General features: G+C 38.7%; 1 protein-coding gene across 10 annotated transcripts in view; it reads left to right on the forward strand.

The window, feature by feature from the left end:
- LOC117942502 (rap1 GTPase-activating protein 2-like) overlaps positions 1-25332 on the forward strand; it is an 85346-nt gene that overhangs the window by 41759 nt on the left and 18255 nt on the right. For 4 of the 10 annotated variants that reach the window (XM_034867978.1, XM_034867980.1, XM_034867977.1 and 1 more), the window contains exon 3: positions 18850-18934. In XM_034867978.1, the coding sequence (XP_034723869.1) occupies positions 18850-18934 (85 nt within the window). Of the gene's footprint in view, positions 1-2380; positions 3118-18849; positions 18935-23713; positions 23937-25332 lie in introns of those variants that run through there. The other 6 variants (XM_034867974.1, XM_034867975.1, XM_034867983.1 and 3 more) reach the window with 6 other exon arrangements.

Here is a 25332-nt window from a genome sequence, read left to right on the forward strand (position 1 = left end):
GAATTGAGGCAGTTCTGAAGGCAAAAGGGGGTCCAACCCGTTACTAGCATGGGGTACCTAATAAAGTGGCCGGTGAGCTGTGGCTCAGTGGTAGAGCGGTTGTCTGCCAATCGGAAGGTTGGCGGTTCAATCCCTGGCCCTGCAGTCCTATGTAGAAGTGTCCTTGGGCAAGATATTGAACCCCAAGTTGCCCCCGCATCGGAGTGTGAATGTGTGTGAGTGTGTATCTGATGAGCAGGTGGCACCTTGTATGGCATCCGTGGCCACAGTGTATGAATGTGTGTGAATGGTAAATGTTTCCTGTATGATGTAAAAGCGCTTTGAGTAGTAGTTGAGACTAGAAAAGCGCTATATAAATACAGCACATTTACATATATATAAAGGTGTTACAGTTTCTGTTGTTACTGCAAGTTGGGTGAGACAAGCTTTGAAGCTGGAGCCAGAATCAATCAATCAATCAATCAAAACCTTTATTTGTCCCCAAGGGGCGATTCATTTGCTGCAGTAGCAAGAAACTGACACACGGTACATGACAACAAAGACAACAACATCATTTAAAATACAGTATATACCAAATAAAGAAAATAAATAAATAAGTAAATGACCACAACATAAAGTTTAAACCCCAGTGTACCATATGTGCCGACATTACCTAGTCCTCCCAGAGTTAAGCAGAGAGATGGCAGAGGGAACGAAGGAGAGTTTGTACCTATTTGTTTTGGCTGGTGGCTGACTGAAACGGGAACCGGAGGGCAGCAAATTAAATTCTGCATTTAGGGGGTGAGAACTATCGGACATGATGGATTCTGCCTTTTTAAGCACATGTCTAGTATACAGATCAGTAGGTGTCATCTGCTGCCTCCCAATAATTTTGCTACTAACTTTAATTACCGTTGCCATTTTGTTTTTCATTTTTAAATTCAGAGAAGCATACCAGCAGATGCATGAAAAGGTAAAGACCGACTCAATAAAAGATTCATAAAACAATGTCATCAAGGATCTATCCACTTGAAACTGAGCTAGCTTTCTCAGACAGAAGAGACGCTTCTGACTTTTCTTACTTATCATGTCTGTATTTAGTTCAAAGGTCAACTTGTTGTCAATCATGATTCCCAGATACTTGTATGAGTCAACAATTTCAACTTCCATTCCCTCTATAGTCGTCTTGTCCGGAGTTGGATGGTGACGTCTAAAATCAATGCACATGTCCTTTGTCTTTGTAACATTTAAATCTAAAAAGGCTTCTTTGCACCAATTTAAAAAATAGGGCACTACAGGGCCGTGAGATGTTTCAGTGTTGTCCATTAAACTTACTATGACTGTATCGTCAGCAAACTTTACGACATAGTTATTGGACAGCTCACTGCGGCAGTCATTAGTGTACATAATATATAAAGAAAACAGTTTGCTTAGTTTAAATACTGGCAACTGACTCTGTCCAAAGATGAAAAAAACAAACATCATTGGGCATCTCTTAAACTCACTCAAATTACTAACTATTATTAAATCAATGTAACCAGGAAACCAGTGACTGCTGCTTCCAACCTTACTGGTAAGATGACCGTTTTGTTCCACACTCAGTCAATTTGTTGGTTAGCGCACTACCAGGCGGCCCATGTGAAACAGAACACGTTAGATCAATAAGTTCTGGGAAGATGACTACTTTAGCTCTGTTTACTAATCTGAAAGCTAAGAGTAAACTGTTTCTGGCTCAAACTGGAGCGAAACTGGTAGACTGTGTATTTGTTAGAAAAACAAGAAGCATGCAGACAGTTTATTAGTGGGACGAATACAAATAGAGGAAATAAAGTAAGTAAATTGGAGAAAAGATGTGTTGCGACAGGGTAATAGTAGGCAACAAACAAGAAATGCAGTGTGAGTATTTGTCATTTATTTCACTATGTGTCTGTGCACAAAAGAGAGCGTGCAAAATTTGTTAAATGATAATTTCCCGTGTCATTTAATCGCCTTTTTATTGCGTGAAGTTACATTTCAATTCCAATGTCCTTGGCATCTGCACAGGCAATAGACTGTTAAACCTGTTTGAATTTAGATTGTGTGTGTGTGTGTGTGTGTGTGTGTGTGTGTGTGTGTGTGTGTTTTTGAGAGGGAGAGAGAGAGAGACTTGGTGGGTAGGTGTACATGCATGTCCCTAGAAATGAAATCATGATATCAAGCCTAGATAGAACAAGGTCAGAGAGAATTTAAAATCATTAACAAGGCAGAAACAAGGGCAAGGAGATAGAGGGAGTCATACAGTGGAGGGAGAGGAGGAGGCAGTCCATGTGCCGATTCCAGCCAATCAGACGGAGGAGGGCGGGTCTCAGCAGTCAGAAAGGAGGGAGCAGAGCTGCAGCACTCTGAGACGGTGAAGAAACAGAGCATGTTAGAAAGGCAAGCCTAGCTGGTAAGGTAGAGGTAGGTAAACCGAGAGATGCAGTGCTGCCCTGTGTGTGTCTCTGGGAGGCTGTCACTAGAGCAACTCGTCACCCTCTCTTCAGGGACCATGGTGTGTTATGGAGCTACGATTTACAGATTCACTGCAGAAGCGGGGGTTGCAGATAGAAGTTCACCTTGAGCTAGAGTCCAACAGTGCCACTCTGGACTTCTGGGATTACAAGAAATGCTAATAGATCCCAACGTCAACAGAGATTAAATCGGATCTGACAGCCAAGAGTGTCTTCATAATCTTTAACTTTTGGATTGCTGGTCCAGACTTAAAGGCTACAGAACGTCTGACACAGAGGCGCTATAAACTGACAATCTGGGGACAGAAATCAAACAGGTAGGCTTCTTGCTTTGGCAGAAACTTGCCAGCTGTCAGTTTACCAGACAGCATACAGAACCAAGATTGTGACACCCACAGCTCACACTGGAACCCCGCAAAGCCACGACCAAGCAGGTCCTGCAGCCCAGGGACCCCGGAGCCGGCCTGACCTTGGACCGTCTGTCACCCGAACCCCTCATGGCAGAGACGTCCAGCATGTCTCAGACCGGAGGACGGTTCCACAACAAAAAGGCTGGGATTCGGGCCGCCGTGATCCTGATCGGACTCCTGCACAAGTCTCGCAAAGCCAAGGAGAGGGAGAGAGAGAGAGAGAAAGAGGAGAGCGAAGGGTGGGTGAAGTTTGTACCCTTATGTCATTTGTTGAGGCAGGCATGCTGGGTAGATGATGTATGGCTTAGGGACACTTTATTAGCTTTTAATGTGTTATTCCAGGGGCATGGGGCACTTTGGGGTCTTCATGGTCCAGTGAGTTTGCATTTGCAGTCCTATAATAGACTAGGTCCTTTTCATTAGAGCACACGTGTCTGTGTTATTGTGTGTGTCTTGTGTCAATCTCGGTCCGTGGAAATGACTGACCGGAAAGAGAGAGGATTGTAGATGAATAGAGGTGGGACTGAGAAGACACGTGTCTAAAGAGAGATGCATCAAATAAAAAGCAAAAGGTGCAGAGCAATGGACATCCCTTCATCCCTTTGTGTCTTTGTAGAGCTGGTTCTTTACAAGTTTTGCTGTATGCAAGCATCAATGGACACTGATGCCTGTCATGCTGATGACACTTCTGTATCCCTTTTGCCAAGGGGACTGTAAATACAGGATTGTAGATTGGTGTACTGGCTGTAAACTACAGTATAGAAAAGAATACAGGGATTTAGTGTCCATAACCCTGCTGTAAAAAGCAGCTGTAAATATGGGATTTCTTGTAAATTTATTGTTGACTATGAAAGCTGCAAATAAAGAAACAAAACTGTTGCAATCTTATGAGGACCTTCAGGCATATTTGGGACAGGAATACTAGATGCTGCCTTCAAGAAGTCTGTTGATGCTTTACTTCTTCAGAAATTGCCACTCCAAATGCACCTGTAAGGGGATTTTCATTACACGCTGTGCTGTTGCGTCCAGATCGTCTTACTGCTAATACTACCTGAGATGAGTGCTGTCAATATGTCCCCTGGGAATATCCCACCTGGTAACAAACAGTCTAAGAGGTCGGCAGGGTTGAGACTGTAACACTTTCCCCCACTTAGCCTCCCTCTGGGAAGACTTGTTTCGGCCGAGCTAACATTAGCAGCAATGCGAGTTTAGTTAAACTGTAACTCACTTTGAAAATGCTGATAAGTTTATCTGACCTCTGAGTGTGTGTGTGTGTGTGTAATTTAGTTTCCTATAGTGTAAAATAAACCCCTGAAAGCAAGGCTGAATTGGAAACGATGCAAATCAGGAAAACTGCCCAAGACCTGGGGCCCTAAAGGCTGCAGGTTCATAATGTGACAGATGGTTTGTGATGATTTGATTACTTACAATTAAGTAAAGGATAAATCATACACTAAAACAATTGTCAACTGAAATAATGAAGATCTGTAATATTTCCTAATCCTGAAGTCTTGGTTTGATCACACAGTTACATTTTGTATAGTAATATATTTTAAAAACAACTGTGTTTTTATTAATTGAAGTACAGCATACCTGCAGCAGGGTGAATTTCCAACTTTCAACACGTGATTGGTTTCTGTGGCTCTGGGCAAAGTATGTGCTTGATGGCCAAACAATGCACATACACAGTGAGTGTGAGGAAGGGGTGCTCAGTGGGACCCCATCCCTTGATTTTTGCCCCAGGGCTCTGGTGGATTATTCTAGCCGCTTGTAGGCTATGATTTTCTGTGATGCAACAATACTGCATTGTCACACATATATACATAAACATAAACCTTTTTGCAGGTTTTTCACATGCTTTCTATGTGATTTATGATTTTTGAATCTGCATGTCATTACCTTGTGTTAAATGACAATGTTAATCATGTCTTGACAGCGGAAATGATCCCAGAGGATGATACAACAATATTTGCTGTTGTCATTTCTATTGCTGTTGCTGTGTCACATAATGATCCATGCACAATTGCAGACATTGTTTTTTTGTTTTTTTTACTATCCATCAAAGCATGTCTGCTTGTTGGATAGTGATAGCTTGGAGAGAGACAGGAATGGCAGGGGAAAGAGAGAAAGGGGCTGGCATGCAGCAAAGGGCTCGGGCTGGAGGAACCCTGGCTGCTGTGGTATGGACCCTACCAGGTGAGCTACCCGGTGCTGTCGGCGATCCATTGTTGCAAGATAGTTTGTGCCCCCAAAAACAGACTTAGTCTAACAATTAATTCAAGGAAATATAAATTACAATCCGACAACAACATACTAATGAACACTTTGCATAGACTGCTAGAAAAAAAAGTGTTTTATTGGGTTTTTACCCCACCAGATTTTGCATCAGAGAATTTGTGAAAATGAGTTTTTCATTTTACTGAAGGGAAATGAAAAACATTTTACTGCTTTCCTACCAACACAACACACATAAAAACACCTGCAAACATACATTCTTTGTATTCCTTTCACCCTTTGTCTCTGCACTGATGGAGCCTTAATGTATCGTACTGTATGGATTTGCTCTCCATTAAGTTGAACCGCATGAGGTTTGCTGCTTGTATGTGAATGTTTATATTACCTTCCATTCATTAATGTCCCCCACAGCGCATTTATCTCCAGCTGCAGACATGCTTTGTCTGTGTGTGTGTGTGTGTGTGTGCGTATGAAATGTTTGTCTCTTTAGAGTGTGTAACGTTGAGTTGTGTTTAGGCAGTTCTTACACAAGTGCCTCAGCGGTTATGGTTACATTTCTCTGTCGATTTGCGGTAATGTGGTGCAGTCGGTCGGTAAGGAAGAGTGTGTGTGTGTGTGTATGTATGTGTGTACGTATGTGTGTGCGTGATGCTAGAGTGTTTTTTAAACCTAATCTATAATCACAGCAGGGGGGCACCTTGTTGTCCCCCTTTAAGATTAAAATCTTGTAATTTCAGAATTATGTTACCTTAATGACAATGCATACTGCTACATATAATAGATGACATAGATTACATGTATTTTGGTAAAGTTGTGAAGTACTGTATAGTTTCAATACAATTACAAAGTCATTTTGAGACAAAAATGCATCTGTTCTGCAAATCACAATGTATAATTAGCATTTTCTATGACCGTACTTTTCCCGGTGGGAAACTATCTTCTGATGATTGCAGAGGGCTGAGCAGTTATGGCAAAGGAGAAGGCATGTTTTTCACTGTTAATTAAAGGTTTGATGCTCAAATAAACTTCATTAAGAGGTTAACTGTACAAGACTGGTTCACTGACAAATAGAGGGAGAAATGTGCAAGTGACAAAACTACAGAGACATTCAGAAGGATACATATAGTGTTTTTGTCTTGTTTTTGTAAATTGTGGATACCCCCTTTAAATCATCAAAACAATCCCCTAGCCTGATTTATCACAGTCAACCTTTCACACAGCTGCTTGCATAAGTATTTAAATAAGCAACATATTTATATGAATAACCTTAATTTTACATAACAGATGGATTTTAGATACATGTATTCAATTCAAAGTTAATAGTCAGACTAGACAGATATCAATCTCCTATATCACCTCATCAGCCTGTTAGGGTAAAGCACAAAGACTGAAAACAGCTAGGCTGATTCATTATTTGTGAAGACTAAACAATCAAAATGTTACATAATAATTAGTGAAGTTAGAGGGGCTGAAGGCAGAATTGGGAAGAATTTACCAAGCGAAGGCAGAATTTACCAAGCTAGACCTGGCCAATCATCCAATGCACAAAAAGTGAAAGACAATTAATAATTTAACAGCTACACAATAAAAGCTCTATCGACAAGAAATCAATGTCAATTGCCTTATGTGTTGTAATCATGGTCCATCTGATGGAAAACATTTGTGTTCTATCTCAGTGACTCTAACCCCTTAATTTAAAGTAGGTCTTCCTCACCTACTATGTGTTATTTATAATAACACCTATCAAAGTAATAATGAGAACAGACACATAACAAAATGTGCTGATGATTTGGTTGTTAGTCAGGCTACATGAATGGGGTGGAATAGGATCACCAGCCTGTGGAGGTGGACTTTGTGTCATGGCTTGACAGGTCCTTCATCCTGCTAAATGTAGCAACAATTAAGAACATAACTATTGATTTTAGAGAGTCATCCTCTGCTGCTTAAGTGACCGTTATTCTTAAGGAAGAGGAAATTGAGCTGGTGGAACACAACAAATATTTGGGCAGTGTTCTAGACAAGAAACTGTGTGAAATCAAATGTGTTTCTCAAATAGTGAAGCAGCACATTTTCATCCTGAGTAAAATGATCCCTTTAAAAGGTGTTTTTTTTCTGCTTTGATGACTGTTTCGTAGAAGCATCTTATCTTTATTTACTGTTGTCTGACATGGAAATCTGGAGATTTACTGCAAGCAGAAGCATATACTGTCCTGTATAGAGAGTTTGAGCTTCTGCCTACATGTCACTGCTTTAAAGAGAATAATCCTGGATGTTTTCCTTGTGTGGTTGACTATTGATATTCTGAACATGGAAAACTGTATATTAGCTGACCTAATTAGCCTCTTCACTAAAATATTGCATTTTCCACTTATGTTTTTGTACTTCAATTAAATTAAATCTGATATTTTCCCCTTTTTTCTCTCAAAGTTGTTTGTAATCATTTGTTATGGTCTCACAGGTTTGTGTGGTTATGCCAGTTGTTCAGTTTGTTTTGTTTTGGTGTTTTAACCCTACACGCCTATTGTTTTTCCCTTTGGAGTGATAGATTGAATTGATTTGACAGTACATGCAAGTATCTCAACCGTTGCGGTCCCTAAAGAAAAAATCTCATTAAACACTAGTCAGTGGTCTATTATATATCTGTTTGAGGGTCCCTAATATATAATAAGATGTTGGGGAAGGAATTCTGCAGGGCATAACCACAGAAATTGAAATGGTCACAAACTGAGTGATGTTCTCTGTGAAGAGCTTGGTACGCTTAGAAAATGTCTATACTTTTCAAACAAGCATGCACACTAAAGGTGAAGTTCTTATTTGATAAATTGACCAGCTCATGATTAGAGCCTCTCATTCAGTCGGGTTTTAGAGTATGTGTAACTGTTTCCTGCAGTAGCCATGTGTTTGTTGAAATGTTTGGCGCTGAACAACTGAAAGAATAAAATTAGGTTAGCAGCTGGTTGCAGCCCGAACCCATTCCTCTGACGCACAGTCAGCTGCTGTACTGCAGCCGGCCAGCCAGTGGTCCAGAAGAGGGAAATGACGCTGTAATTGACCATTGGCTTACTTGCTACTCCTATTAAGCTTTCTATTGTCACACGGTGGCCGATTTACCACTAAAAAGTTTAGTCATTTTTGTAAGAATTGTTGGTAACACTGTATTATTACTTATAATACAGTGTTACCAACAATTCTATAAGGGTACATGAAATGAATTCATTTCATGTACATAAAAAAGCATGACTTCATTATCAGTAATGTACATGGATTAATAGTATAGCATGCATGACTTAATGCAGCAACAACCAGTAATAACTGCAATAATTAAGGTATTTTAATCGTCATGATTACTGATTTATTATTGATGTTTATGTCTTCTTCAAAAAACTGACCAGTCCCAGCAGTGTATATACTGTAAATACTGATGAATTGCAGTGTTGCAATTATGATTAACTAGACATTACTTCTACATGTTTGTGGCCCTTTAAATATAATGCTGACCTGGTCCATCTTTAACATGGATACATAAGATATGATGATGATATTAATGATGGCATAAAATTAAAAGTATTAAAAATTAAAGGAGTGAGTTGGCAAACTGATACTGAGGTCATTAAATTTACACCAAATACAGAATACTACAGATGCATTTTTAAAGTTGGTTAACAACATAAGGCAAATGGTAATGCCTGAGATCAATGCTCACCCAAGTAGGATATTGATTTGAATTTTACTTTTTACTTCTTAGTGTCTGTACACCTGTAACTTCTTGCTGAAGTCCAAAATTATGATTTCATTTGTATTTGTGATTTTTCAAAAAATTAGATGCCTAAGTAGAGAGAAGGGATGACTTTATTTGAGGGGTCACAAATATGATTGCTGCATATGCGACCATTAATCATATCGTATTAATGTTGGAACAGATCAGCTCTTTATTTGAAGGGCCACAAACATGATGAAGTATTGAAGAAAAAAAAGTGTTGAATACAACACTACCATTTAGAATTTTTAAATCTTTAATTACAGATTTACATATGAAGAAGACATGAACATCATGATGATTAAAATACCTTATGAGTTAAACTAATGTATTCACTATTATGAATTATAATAAGGTGTGTTTTCTAGACTTTGCTCTTAGGGTTTTAGTTTTGGTAAGGTAAATAAAAAGACTTTAAAACTATTTATATTGCAAAGTATCGCTCTAACTAGCTCACTAGGTTTAGCGAACACTCAATTAACACGTGAATTATGTAAGATAAGACAACCCCCCCCCCCCCCCTGCATTTCACAATCACATTTACGTAGTCCCAGGGCTTTTTATTTTAATAGAATCAAGATTTATTCATTTTTCAACTGAGTTTATGTTATTATTCTCTAGAAATTAAGACAAAAAATCCTCTTTTCATGCAATAATTGTTCCCGAATGTCAACATAAGATACTGAACATTTGCTTGAGCAAAAAACCTTGCTAGGCAGAGTTGATGTTTTAAACTGCAGTCTTTCATCCTTTTTTGTCTTACACAGTTTTTCCTTTTTCTGTAATTTCCCCTCAAATGCTGTTGAACTCTCCTCCTCCGGCTGTTTAACATCACTGCTTTTTCTCCAATGACTTCCTCATATTTCCATTCCACTTTCTCTGTTTTTCCTCTCTACCCTCAATTACTCCCTTTTTAAACTCCCTCTTGTTCCTCTTGGGTGTTTCACTCCTTTTGTGATTGGCAGCTGCCGGGGGACCATTATATTCTCTCACACTTGCATGCACACACAAACATGCACACATTTGATTGCACTTGAACTCACATATCTCTTTGCTGTCAGTTTGTACAAATATGTTTACGTGCATGTGACAGTCAGCTTTGTCTTTGGGTGTAATGGATGAGATGTTATTATCTCTAACAAGTGTCCAGAGACCCACCCAATGCGGACCTATTTACCTGCTCTGCACAGGGGATTCAGAGTGCTATTTTTAGTCTGCAGAGATTCATGTATTCTCTCTCTCCATTCCTATCTCTTTGGCCTTTCTCTTTGAGGGATCTGTCTGCCAGTCATTCATTCTGTTCCTTTTCCTCTCTGTCTGCATAGCTCTCTCCTTTTGTTCAGGACCTTTCTGCTCTGCTGTGCTTATCAGCTAGTCTATAGTGGTGGAGTTGGTTTGGAAGAGCAGTATTCATGGCTTTTTACTATGATATGACAGATATATGTGTTTTCATTGCAATGCTGTAATGTGCCAAACTACAAAGAAACTCTACTTTAAATCTAATCTCTCTAACACAAAATGAAATAGGAACACTCTGTAAATGAAGAGAAGAACTCATTTTCTGTCACACACTAAAAGTGTGCAGAGCATTTGCAAATGACAAAAAAGAGAGAGCTGAGCCTCTTCACATGGAACACCTTAGAATTATATCCATGGGATGTGAATTTACTTTAGACAATATTCTAAAATAGAAAAAAAATCAAAAGAGAGATTAAATTAAATCTTTTCCTCTGTTGAACCAAAAATAATGACATTTCTTTCAATTAGCTGTTTTTACTACATTTTGTTCTTCAGATTGGCTGCTATCAGGTGCTGACTGGATCCATGTGTATGCACCTAATACGTTATAATATAATACTATAATGTTATAGTCACCTAACAATAAATTGACCCTGCCAAGCTACCCAATAAAGTGTGATTAACTGTATAAAGCACAACACTAGACAAAGAAACACACATGATTCAACCCGTGGCCTTTTATCAGTGTTTTCCTGCTTTTGGGATGTAAGCATAGGTACATGTCTATCAGAGGTCTCTTAGCACCCTTTGTACAATGAGGGCAAAAAACAACAATGACATTTCCAAGGTAAGACAAAAGGCTGCAGTATGCAACCTTTTACTAGCTTGGAGTCTTTTCCTTTGAGTGTTTAGAATGTAAATCTACTATCAAAGAAACAGTGTGTGTCGGAGAAACTGGTCCTTTTAGTTTGGGAACTGTGTTTTAAAATCAATAAATTGGTTGCAGTACTTGTTATTTTAAATCTTACGGGAAAAAATATCAAGGATATCATACAGGGTAACCAACTTACTGCAGTATACATAACTTGGTTTCTTTTGGGAAACAAAATACACACACAGTTTCCTTGAGTTGGACTGTGTGTGCTTGGAGAGTGTAAGACCTTCACTGGTGTTGGTTTAGTCTAAGACTTAGATTAATTACGGAAATAATTGAGAGAGCACAGGAGAGGAGGACAGTGGCTTGTCTTTTTGCACCAGGTTAGCCTAAGTAGGGCATCAACTTATGCTGGGGTGGCATTAAGTATATGCAAGGACGCCACAACTCATATTTTTCTTTACTTACTAATATTACAGTGTGTTACAGTTCATCAATTTGAGTTAAAACTAAACAATCGCTAAAAAAAACTATCAAAGGCTATCTGTAAATAAAATTAACTGAAAGTTACGTAAACTGAAATGAAATGAAAAATGAAATACTACTGACTGTAAATGCAAACTGCCATGGTTACGAGTCAGTCACAAAAGCACACACTGCTCATGATCCTGTGTGTATTGGAGTTGCGTTGATGGCACACAAGCCTCTGGAAGGTCACGTGTTATGCGTGCGTGCGTGCTTGCGTGCGTGTGACCATTTCAAACTTTGCATAATGTCAAATAGGGTCTGAAGTGTGTTTTATACCTGCAACAAAGACTACATTCATACACACACTCACACCCACAAACACACACACATTCAAACACACACAAAAATTCATTTCCTCTCTTCTACTTTATCAGCGTCAAAGGTATATTAAAATGTTATTTACTTCCTCTTCTTTCTGCTTGCCAGCTCTGTAGTGGGAGGACTTATTATATTTTGTACAAATGTGTATATTTCTTTTTTATGAAAGTAGTGACGTTTCTCCCAGAGACATGCTGCTCCCTCCTCCTCATCACAAAAACCTCACCAACCGTTTCTCTTCCTCTCATTGATAATGAGAGTGTTTTAGGTTGTCTGGCTGGACAGTCTTATCTCCTGTCTGCTGTCATCTTTGTTTCTATTCATATCACAGTAAGAGAGAGAGGGTGAGGCCTGGCGTTCCCACAGGAAACAGCCGGTGACTTAAAGTGCAGTTGCCTCCTAATTATTTCTCCCCTGACCTCTCTGCATATCTGCACATATCTGAGATGCCTGTACTATCCTGCAGCTGACTGACTTATACATTCTTAGCTCTATGTGGAGCACAATGATAGATAGTTGATCGTACAGGGGGAAATAGAGGACGGTCAAGAAGACAAAGTGATACTAATTTAAATTGCTGCTTGGCATCAAGAGACTTGACAACACTGTGATGTACTGTACCTTACAATATTCAGTATATTATATTATTATTGTTATTATAAGGCTCTGTTGTAAAATCATTCCCTTGTTCACTCTTTCACTACCCTCTATAATAGACCTAATAGATAGTGTACTCTTTAGTGAGCAATAAATTAGACTCTAGTGTTAGGCACCTAAAACATTTGATTTCAGGTTAAGGAAAAAGCCTAGTTATGGTTAATAAAATAGGCAAATGTAATGCGATTAGCCTCATTTTGCATCTGTCATGTTTCTGTTCACCATCTTTGTAAAAAATCTTTGACTCTGTGAATGTTAAAACATGAGAGACACACACCAGGGCAAAACTGCTACGATCTCCTTAAAGTCTATCTACCCTCTATAAAAGACCTCAATAGTGTACTCTTTAGTATCCAATAAATTAAGACTTTAAGAATGTTGTTTAGATATTTGTACTTGTTTGTTAATGGCAATCAATTCCACCAGTAGTTTATTTTATTCCTGTAGAACATTGTATTTGTATGACACTACATCCAATAGCTTTTTAGCCATATCACTCAAACTGTGAATCTCATGGTGGCGCTAAAAAACGTCAGTCCACTAGCACGGATAAAAGGTTCTCAAAATGTGTGCATATAATTGATATGGTCAAAGAAAAGTATTAGTAAACAACTCTCTCGCAAATCCAAGAACTAGAGTGCTAAAACTCGAATATGTGATCTCATCTAGTAAATATAAGTATGAACCTGTTCCATAAATTGGGAAAGATTCTTTAGTCATACATGTAATAGATAGTAGAAGTTATAGATGACACTGAGAGTGCCTAGAGGAATGTTCTGAGTACATGGGTACTTTTTCTTACATAATACTGAGAACAATGCAATAAAATAAGCTCTTTTGGGTATAAAAAAATATATAATCCGTGGATCCATAATATCAGTCTCCCATTCAGTTTCTAAAGTGCAGCTCCAGAGTTTATACTTGATGACATCACAAGTTTGAGATTTTCTGCTCTGGTTTCTGGCTTTGAGAGAAAGGAGCTCATGTTCACAAATATTGATTGAACTTCGTGAGCCATGGAAAGAGCATATTGAAATTGTTAATGTAAGTGGTCTTCCCCTATGTACTTCTTATATCTTCTGTAAGATGCGTTCACACTCTTGTAACTTAATGTAACTTAAAAGTGTGAAAGTGCGTAGTTTCTATTCCCCTCATGAGAAATTCTAAGTTATGATAACAAAACCGTTGGCGCGTCCCTGTGATACAAGTCTTCTGTGATCGCCCACAGCCCCCACCCCTCCTCCACGTAGTTGCTAGTAGCAAAGGAGGACACATAGCTGTACTGAGAAATACACAGAGAATTGTGTGGATCTGATAGTCTTCATAAGCATTGTAGCAACTCATTTGGCAATGGCTTAAATGTAAGGGACCTTCATTAATATCACAAGGTTACACACTAAAACCTTTATCTTTGTTTATATTAAGCAATGGGCATCACCTTTCCCACATGCCTCCTGTAACATCAGCCCCCTTAAAGTGCTTATTGGAGTTGTGACTGTCATGTCTAATATGTAACGGTGCAGAGGATTTTGCTGTGCGAAGTGATTCTTTATTCTCAGTCTACTTTAATACACATCAGGGTTGATGGATCCTACCCTCCACAGCAGGCTGCCTTATGTTCCCTGCCCTCCACGGTCTCCTTCTCTACACAACCCTCATCTTTCTCCTTTTCTCTGTCTCCAATTATTGTTCTATTAATTCCATTACAGAAAACATTCGTTGTCTAATTGGCAAATTGACATCAGGGTCAGTCTCCTATCTAGTTTAACAAAAAATGTTAAGCCCAACTGGAAACAGGAGTGCGCAGTAAGCTTCATATCCGAGGCCCACAGTTTACCTCTCCTTGATCTCATTGTCTCTGTCCTCCGTTCTTTATATTTATCCTCTCTACAGCCTCCATCACCCTGATTTCCTGTTTTTTATCCCCCTATCTCCTCTTCTTGAGATCAGTCCATCCTGTGGGGAGGTGTTGTAACCTTTTTTCTTAGTGCACACACACTCATCCCTTCACTGTATCCTGGCCTGTGCCTTTTGTCCTGCTGTCCTAATCGTATCTCAAGGGTCTAATCAATACACGAAATTACAGAGATGTAGCATCTGTCTCTCTTTCGCTCTCTCTCACACACACACACACACACACACACACACACACACACACACACACACACACACAGAGACATTACCGGCATCATTAGATAAACATGATGACTGTGTCGATGTTATTAATGTTGAATTAACAATAATTAGCGGTAACCAAACGGAAGCAGGAGTATAGACAAGGATGTACAGCTTGTACCCGTTTGATAATGTGGAGCATGATCTGCCCTATTTTAGCCCAGCAGATTTACAACTTAATCTTAGCTTGAGGTGACAGAGGCTTGAGTTAACTTTCCTTTAAAGACCATGTTTAGTGTTGTAGATGAAGAGTTTTTTTTAGAGGTGACTTCACTGTAATTGGCAGAGTGCCTGACCAAAAACAGTTACACAAACCAACACAGCTGCTGTAAATTCCCTGCAGCCAGTGTTTAATGTGTATTAAAATAATATAACTGTGTGGCAACCACCGCACTTTGTTTGTATCTGCTCAGAGCCTGAGGTTTAAAGTGCTATTAGGCTCTTTGGCTTTTTCACTGTCCTTTATTATGTTACATGTATATATTTGTTGCGCTTGTTATAGGTTTACAAAGTGAAAAAGACCAAAGTCCATCCAAAAGGTACTTACTATCTTCCGGAAAAAGCACAAACTACTTTAAATCCGGGGAAAGCTTGCGTCACTTTGTAAAACGCGTTATAAAGCTTAGTTGCTAGTGTGGCATGCCCTCTGCTTCTGACAAGTTAGCAGTGCTAACCTAGTTACTGTGTAACTAAAACAGAGAGCTCAACACACTGGGTGAAAAGACGAGCTGCAGCAATGTGCAGTGCAACAAAAATGCTGTGTTTTTGAAAATTAAAACACATTAACCTATTCTGGTACAATCCCTATGAACCTGAAAATGAGCATAATATGATCACTTTAAATGGAATTTTACAGCCCAGTTGCTTTTTTCCTCAAACACAACATGAAATTTAACATTAAAGAGTCACCCATTTCTCTTTTAAATCATGACATTGAATAATCTGATCCCTTCTTGCACCAAGATACCTACCTCTCTCTTTGTTAATATACTTTGTATCTATATCTTATTACTGTGTTCCCATTGCTTCCACTTTTAGTCACCCTTTGTATCCTTTGTCTTTGGCCTTACCTTCAATCTCCATCACCAGACAATAATGTTGGTATTGAACACTTCTATGAAATCCGGGATTACATCCAATCCTAATGTTTTTATTCTGCTATGTAGCATCTACACATGCCAAGGTTAATGTTTAAGAAATATTGTGGCTATGACAAATAAAGTAGGGTATGATCAGTGTTAGGCACATAAACATTTGATTTCAGGTTAAGGAAAAAGCGTAGCTATTGGTGATAAAATAGGAAAATGTAATTTGCATTTGTCATGTTTCTGTGCACCATCTTTGTTTAGATCTGTGACTCTGTGAATGTTAAAACATGAGAGGCACACACTAGGGCAAATCCATGATGATCTCCTGAAAGTCTGATTTGCTACACTCCCAGCCACAACACTCTAACATTTGACCTTCTACAGTAAAAGACAAACTACTTCTTGCGTTGGCAATCCATATTTGTAATATTGTACTCTGCAGGTGCCGAATCGTACAACGTTAATATAGTTCCTAAGGATAGTGGCTTGTCATTTGGTAAGTCAAGTCAACTTTATTGTCATTTCTGCATTTCTCTCTGACTCATGGTGCAATAAGTAGAGGCAAAACAAGTAAAGACAAAACATAAGTAATATAAACAATAAAGAAATATAAGTATACTGTATATACAATAAACAAATTATAATTAGTGCAAAAGTAAGGCAAAACCAAACAGTATAGAAGAACAGAAGCTTTGCGGGTGAGACGGGTTCCGTAGATGTCTGGGACTGAGGGGAGGGGGACACTAATGATCTATCCAGCAGGGTCTTGCAGTTTGAGGCGGAGCGGCTCCCATCCCTCACACTGATGCAGCTGGTCAGGTTGCTCTCAATGGTGCCCCAGTCAAAGGAGGACACGATGGGTGGTGGGGCTCCTCCTTTTTTTCAAGATGTGATGCAAAGCCCCTTTTTTAAAGTGCCTTGACTGCACATCTAACCCTTTTTCACAGTCCACTCTTCTGACTCACTTTCTCCATGACCTGTTCTTCCAGTATAGTTTCTTGGCTTCCTTCCTCTTGCTGTCCCAGTGTGTGCATTCCCTCCCTCCTTCCCTCCCTTCCTAGGTAGGATTCAGTAGCAGTAGCGTAGCTGTTGTTTCATAACCACAGAGACAGTCCAGACTGGAAGGACAGCAACTCCTCGTCTTTCCCTCTTTCTCTCATGGACAATGCAATGTCCCTCTGCAAACAGCATCTCTCTGTGTGCAGGTGTGATTGAGTGTGTAGGAGAAAAAAGATAGTTGGTCATACTCGTGCCCGTACAGGGCAGCTATAGAAACACAGCAGTGATCTGCCCAAAGGACAGTGGTCTTAACAAGCATTTCCTTTTCCCAGGTCAGTGGTGGAAAAACACCCGGTGTCCTCTTTACCTCAGGCTGCGCAGAACAAAGATATTGAACAGTGTCCACCTAAAAACATGCTTTTTTCAGCATTGTAAACTCTGCTAGTTTTTCTTGGCTTGCCATGCTCATTCAAACATTGTCTTGGCATTGTCTCGGCCTGTCTCTTGGCTACTTTGAGCTAGCACACTGCACCATTACACACACAGGGCGACACAGTGGTGCGTTGTGCCAAAGCTAAAGCTGTGGAAAGAACTGGCCAGTACAGAATTTTCCTCTTGATAGTGGAATGAATGGGGTTATCCAAGAATTTGGGTTTGGCCCGTATTGACTACTGTAAGTAAGAAACTGGTGTGTTTGGCTGTAACTTTCCCGCTTTTGTTTGGGTATCCTTGAGCTTCATGTAGAAATTAAAAGGCTATGACAGTCAATTGTAAAGAGCTTCACTATTTCACATTTGTAAACTGTGTGTGATTAGGTGTTTATGCTTGCATGAAAGAATAGACAATTAGCTAATATGGTTTCAGATAATTAAATGAAAGAAAGGGAATATTAATTTCACATAAGCACTTATTAAAAACTCTTGTCTTATCCTTTCATCCACTAATTCTGAAGTAATCAGTTACAGCCTTCGACACTGGTATAAAAACAGCTTTTGGTTTAATTGCAGAGGGGAAATGTGCATTCAGTGTGTTCTGGACTAGCAACAGTGGACTTGACCCAATATTTAACCACATTTTTTAAGTTAAAAGTTTCACAACGTATGGCTCTCTCAATGTGGTTATGGGATGACATATGGTAGGCTATATATGATTAATTCACATCCAACAAGCTACTGGTGTGGGGTAGTAGATGAGAGAGTAAGGGCCTGAAGCGTTTTATAAAATTTTGCAAAATGTACAAAGTATTAACCTCTGCAGGATGGCCAAACTTTTGCAGACACTATTTTTTAGTTTTCTGGTATTTTGAAAGTGTAAATGATGGAAAGTTTTTGTGACATATTATACAAATGTCTAATCTGTCATTTGATGCCTTTTGGAGATTTTTCCATCTTTTCTTGGCTTCTTTATGCACATTAAAACAAATGTTTACCTGTGTTGCCCAAACTTTTAAGTCCCACTGTATGTAAATATGTAATTTTACTTTTTTTAGGGTGACTTTTACCATCCGTCTGGGGACTGCAGATGAAAAATAGCCTTTTGGCTATTGAAAGAAATGTTTATTAATGTGCACTGTTAATGTATTAAATTAATGAATACATTTAAATGTATGTCTCCTCATGCAATGTGGGCTAGTTTTGTGTTTAAAATAGTTAAGAAAACAATTGTAGTTTTTCACAGACAAAACGTGTCAGTAGGATACGTTGTTGTTAGTTTCTTCAGGGGATTTTTTGATGATATACTGTATTTAATAGAGATATTCATAAATTGTTCTCAGTTTCCTTCGATCCTTGTCTATGTTACTCCCAGTGAGTGCAAAAAGGAAGAAGTGTGACACGGGAAATCTTCTTGAAAAGGAGACGTCCTTTTGCAGTTAAGCAAATGGCGAGTGCACAACAAGCCATGAATATGTTGCAAGGGTAATCAAAGGAGAAATAATTGTCTAAAATGGCCTTTATCCACACACTTAAATAAGGGAAGGCCAGTGTGTTATCCCAATCAAATTACTGTGAAAAGTGCACCGTGAATCAAAATAAAGCCTGGTGACCTTTTAGAAATTTGAAATTTTTTGATCAACATCATTATTTTGTCCTCTTTTCTCCAGGAAACAGGAGCTGCTGAACATTTCCACTGTCCCTCTAGGAGAATGTCCCCCCTCACCTCCTCGCACTGCTCCGCCAAACATGAAGGTGGGACCCTCTCATTCCTGTTTCCATGCACACATATAGTGGGACATACATGTGTACAAACACACACACCTAGATATTGATATACAGAGGTTTTCATTGACATATTTCACCCTTGAGAGCTTCAGGCCAATTAGAAAATCTATTGATTCTGATTATTGTAAATAAATCATTTTAATAAGCAAAAAAGTTTAGAGACAGTAACCTTGAGTTTCTAATAATTGGAATTGGCTCTATTTGCTTGTGTGTGCTCTTACTTGCTGTGTATTCTTTTGGCTTATTAATAAATAAAATTAGTTCAATATAAAATCTATAGCTCAGACACCCTGCATGATTTTTTGGTTTTGTACTATTTTGTATGAAAAACGAATTTCAGAGCAAAACCAAACATTTTTTCACAATGCAAATTAAATCCATCAGACTGTTGAGGATCATCTTTCTCAGTTTTGTCACACTGATTCATGCAGTGGCATATTATAGTGCTGCACATATCGAGAAAGCATTATACTATTTATATGAGATTGTAAGGTGTTGATGTTTTTAGACATTCATTACTCACACTGCGTTGCACTTGTTCCACACTGACAATTTATCATTTTCCTCCAACATGATAAAAGAGGATACATTTTGCAGGGAGGCAGATTAGCAGGATGATATACAGAATGGATGCAGTAGATGCTTTCTGCAGTATGTCACCTTGAATTAAGACATCATTATTGAATCTAAAGACATCACAGAGGGAGATAGCACAGAGAGGAGGGCAACGGAAAGGAAAAGCTTTGCTCATGGTGAGAAAGACTTACTGAAAATATGGTCAGTCCAAGACCAAAGGAAACACAACATATGAGAGAAAATGTATGAGAGGTATTACTCAAGCCAGAAAGCATCAATCCAGCATCAATACTATGTGTGGTTGATTTCTGGTAATTATCATTCGGAAACCCAAAATTTGTGAGCTAGATAGGTCAGTTATGTATCATCAATGTCACACTGCTAAAGAAGTTGTTAACTGCAATCACAGTCCACATCAGATCCGTCAAGAGACTGTATCATTTTGGCTGAAATGTGTATGAGGGGAATATGTGTTGAAACAAACCACAGATGATGAAGTGCAGTGGCCTTTACATTTGAGTAATACACTACATTGGCTTTCTTCAAAAACATTCGTCCCGCCTCTACGATTGATAAACATTTGCTAATTAAAAAAACGTTTGGTTTAATCATGGTGTCTCATTTGCATGACCCCCACAGACAAATTATATTGCAGGTGCAACAAAAAGGCAGTACAATTTCACAACAACCCAATACATCTTCACAAAATGTAAATCTGTTTTCATTCACATCTGTTTGCACAGAATACATGCTATTGCTACACCGCATAGTTATTGGCACTGCTGCTTCCAATACAGAGGGTGTAAACATGAGTGTCCTGGGGGGCCACACACACTGCGGCACACTGTGTGAACTGCAACTATATGTTCTTTCTGAGGACATTTTGTCTTTTCCTTTCTTCTTTACAGTTACAAAGAGGTTTTTTTTCAGGTGATGATGGATGTTTAAGCTTGGAGGTCAGGAAAAAGTTAAACTTATATGCAATAGTAGACGGGGTCAAAGGGTAATTTAAATTAAAACAATTTTTTTTTAACCTGATGGGAGCAAAAATCTTTGAAATTGATCCAGTATTGAGCGAGAATGCGGTGAACGTGCGTTACAAACAGGGCTGCAGTGTAACCTCATAGAGTTATTGTGCACCCTTGATTTTTGGCCACTTAAGGGACTGTTCGTTATTTATTTAAGGGGCCACCGGAGGAGTTTTGGGATAGTTTGTCAATATGGACCTGACACTCCCTTCACCAGCAATTAATTTTTCAGTGACCTTCCAAAGTTATTTAGAAAAAAAGGCATGACCCTCCTTAACAATTTATGGATGCCTTATGTACTGGTCTGCGCCTAACAAAAAGGTATACATAACCATTGTTTTTTACAACCATGAAGTACATGACTTAACCTCTGCCTTCTCCTCTTAGACATCACAATCCCCTCTTATGGGGGGTGTTTCAGTAGATTTACCACTAACATTGTTGTGGAAACACAATAAAATAGAAATTAAATGCACACTTCCTGCATTTCTGAATTAATTCAAACACTAAGTTACTCATCTAGTAAACTAGTATTCACATGAAATAAAACAATAAAGCATTGAGTCCAGCGCCATAGAGGGAGAGAGTTCACTCTTAAATCTTGCTAGAGGGGTGGTTAGGGGGTTCATGTAAGCCTGTATAGTTCAAAACACACGCTGCGCTCTCATGTTCTTCTATGGGACTGACAGCAGCGATTGCATGATAAATATAAATGAAAAACACATACCCGAGTACTTATTTCACTGATATTCCATAATTGCATGTTTGTAAATGTGATTTTTACATTTGGAGTGGTAGGGTGCAACTGAACGCCAGAGTTATATTACAACATTCAATATTAAAATACTACAGAGGACAATTAAAAATGAGAACCCACTACAGATAATATATCTGTAGTCGTATAACGCTGGTCTGCAATACAAAAAATGTTATCTTAAAAGTCATAATCTGTTATTAATGTAACCAATAATCACCCAACAACAAGTTTAAAACAAGAACAAAAAGAAAACAAGAATAACAAAAATATCTTTCATATAAAATCTTTCACTTCCAGAGTGACTGGCAGGTCTTTCATGGATATTATATATATATATATATATATATATATATATATATATATATATATATATATATATATATATATATATATATATATATATATATATATATATATATATATATATATATATATATATATATATATATAGCTTAAGCCAAAACAGGGCTTCATCTTTAAATGTGATCAAATAAAAAAACAATATGCTTATTTTGCATCTTAAGTCAAACAATGGACCAGTTTATGTCAATCAAAGTAGCACCAGTCCATTCAGCATTTAGTGTCCAGCCCACAAAGCCATACACAATGTATCAAATATATTAAAGAATTACAACTTATTATGCTTGGATCTATGAATAAACTAAATGTGTTTTTTTATTATTATTAAGCAGAGTGAGACAACAAGTGTGTGTGTGTGTATCTCACTGGAAAAACAAGAACAAAGTGAATGAAGAGGGATGAACATAGTGTATATAAGAGACAAACATGGTGGGGAAACAATAAAAGTTAGCATTAAACCACAGAGACACACCAGAGCAGGCAATCGGTCATCTACCAACTTTAAAAATATATCTAATTACACTGTGCACATACAAATAAAGATCAGTATATGTATCATAAAGGGCCTCTGATAAAATGTAGACAGTTGACAATTCAAAAGAGGTAGCTATTTAATCAACTTACCTCAGAACTAACTCGATGGTCAGCAATGGAAATGAATTATGTCTTATGCCATAGAACGAATGTGGAACTATGCAAGGCTGCGTACCCCGAAAGTAGGCAGCAAAAGGCGTACAACAGAGTCCAATGGGAGTGTCACCAATCTGTCTTTCTCTATCACTCTGATTGAGTCTATTCAACAAAGCATGCTGGGTAAACAAGTACGTATTGGCGCCAGAAATCACATTCACTCTAGAATCTTTGCTAGTGGCCTCTAAAGGCATAGGCGGAGTTTGACTTTAATGGTAAAAGAAAAAAACAAAAGAACTCGTAACAGCTGAGACCTGTCCTACCACTTGGGGAACACAGCAAAAGCACACATGGACTAAACAAACATGCAAAATTGACATTTATGTTTTTTTTTAAAGCAGACTTTAAATTACATTGCAACACTTTAACAATTCAACTTTATGAAATCCAATTGCGCCATGGCTATCTTGGAACGCAATAAACAGATGGTGGCGGAATGCGACGGCACTTAAATTCAACTAAAATGTTACAATGATTAGTGTTGGACCTGCAATCTGTTGAGATACCTCTCCAAACGCAAAAACAAAGCGCTGTCACACCATAAAACGTTATATCCGTAACATACCGTAATCCAATGAAAAAAAAGTGATCACAGCGATCAGTAGGTCGATCAGTAAGTCCCAGCGATCAGTAGGCCCCCACAGAATAAAATATTTTGGGTAATGACCCGTGTGAATGACCCTTTTTTGTGCCTCTGACAGACTCAGTTCTAAGTGTCAGGAGAAAAGGCTTTTCGAGAGTGGGTTGTTTTAGAGTAGGCTACAGAAATAAGGTTTGTTATCTAAACGATTTTCAGTCCTGTGGTTCACAAATTGAAATGTTTTCGACAATGTGGATGAGGTCATTATAATTCGGAACAAGACTCACGACACCTTGACCCAGCAGCTAAAATGCCCCCAATTGGAAGGCTGCCCCAGGGCATTGAGCCGCCAAAGGTAACACTTCTGACTTGAACCAATGTACAACACCTCCTACCATAACACCCGGGAAGCCAGAATACTGGACACATTTCAAAGACTGTTGTTAACATCAGTCTATTAGATACATATGCATAGGGAAATGGGGCCCAGGTTGAGAAAAAACTAAATGAAAATGGACAGTTTTTTTTTTTTAGTTGCCATCTAACTGGCTAAAGGCTAGTTGATGTTAATAGGATGTATATTTTCATCTGTGTGTGTGTGTGTGTGTGTGTGTGTGTGTGTGTGTGTGTGTGTCACACTTTGTAGTGACTCACACAATTCTCAATATTAATTGTCAACTGCTGACACAGCTAAACAAAACGTAGACCTGCCCAGATTGTGACCTAGTGTGTGTATGTGCGTGTATGTGTTTTGTGTCAACACTTGAATAACCTGTTCTGTCTCCACACAAGATTCAGTTTGCTGCATGACTTGACTTACCTGTTCAGGCTTTTGGCGTTAAAAGACAAAATACACATTAAAAGCGAGTGACAGTAAAGGCCCTTTGCGAATATAGAAGGGTAGTAATACGAAGAAGTAGGCAGAGAGATCAGAGGGCTCAGATGTTTTACCACCCAAGGTAACGTTTTATTGTTAAGGTAAGTGTGCATTTCACTGTCTGTTACTGTAAACTATTTATTCTGTAATGTTTTCAGAGCAAAGTGTGTGGTTTAATGTGGAAGTTCATCAATTCTCTATTTGCTTTATGTAGCAGCTCACTCAAAATGTGTTTAAAATTCAACAGTTGTTTCTTGAAATGTCTTCCATGGCAAGGGAACAAGCACCACATCTCTGAAATCTCTACAGTTTAATGTGATATATATAGCAGCTTTTCATACATTTTACTCCCACATGTGAAGAATTTCACAACAATATTTTGTAACCCAGGGGCCAAGTCAAAGCAAAATTGAATGATGTATTGAATACAGTTGCCAGCCAGTGTTCCAGGTATTTGACAGAGCTGTGCTGTAAGGGTGTTTGGGTCTTACTGTACATCTGATAGCTGTGGAGGCCAGAGCTGCCAGCTCAGGCTCATCCCTTCATCCATTCATCACCTTTTTGACCCAGAGAAGGAGTTTTTTTGTGGGCAGGAGAAAAGATACTGTACGTTCATGCTAGGACGATGCTGTCTTTGGCTCAGGTGCGGGTATTTGAATGAGTCTGTCTTAAATAGAACTAAACTGCACACAACTACAAAACAACAAGTGGCTGTTGTGGATATAATAAGAGCGTGATATCTGTTGAACACATGGCAGTTGGACTCAGTAGGACTAAAGAATAGAGGAAAGGAATAAACAATGAATGACAGAAAGAAACTCAAATTTAGCTTGTTCCCATTTTATTAGTGTCTTTTATTAAAGGTGCTCTAATCAATGTTGGCTGAGGTTACATCTCGTTAATGTTAGAAGTATTTTCAAACAAAACGAGACTAGCTCGCCCCTCCCTCCTCCTTATACTGTCCCCTCCTTTCCCTTCTGTGCTTCTGTGCACAACCCCCCCCCCCCAAAAAAAAAAAAAAAATCCTACTTGTCGGTTATTGGCTGGAACGCTGGAACACTGTTTGTGCATGCTTTGTGGTGCAGGTGGGCACATGTTGTTTTTGTTGCCATTTGTAGAACCTGGGCTGTCTACAGAGGCCGCATTTTTTTAAAGGTTGTTCTTGGGACAGGCAGCTCATGGATTGTGAGGAGATGTTTGCTGTATGTGCCAACATATGTTGTAGCCTAAAACACGCATGACAGTGCTTAGAGCATCTTTAAGTTAAATTCAATAACACTTTAATGCCAAAGATAACATGAAAATGGAGACCACTGTCCCTGTCTGTGACTTATTATCATTGTTGTCAATGTGCCGGTTATTGTGTCCATGACTGTACATGAATATGTGTGAATAATAGCAGCCAACGAGGCTGCCGGTCAGGTGAGCAGCCATGGAAGAGAAGGGAGGCAGGTTTTGTTGCTAGGATAGAGACAAGACACAGTGAGGAAAAATGTG

This window comes from Etheostoma cragini, chromosome 3 (genome assembly GCF_013103735.1).
Source record: "Etheostoma cragini isolate CJK2018 chromosome 3, CSU_Ecrag_1.0, whole genome shotgun sequence".
NCBI classification, from domain to species: Eukaryota; Metazoa; Chordata; class Actinopteri; order Perciformes; family Percidae; genus Etheostoma; species Etheostoma cragini.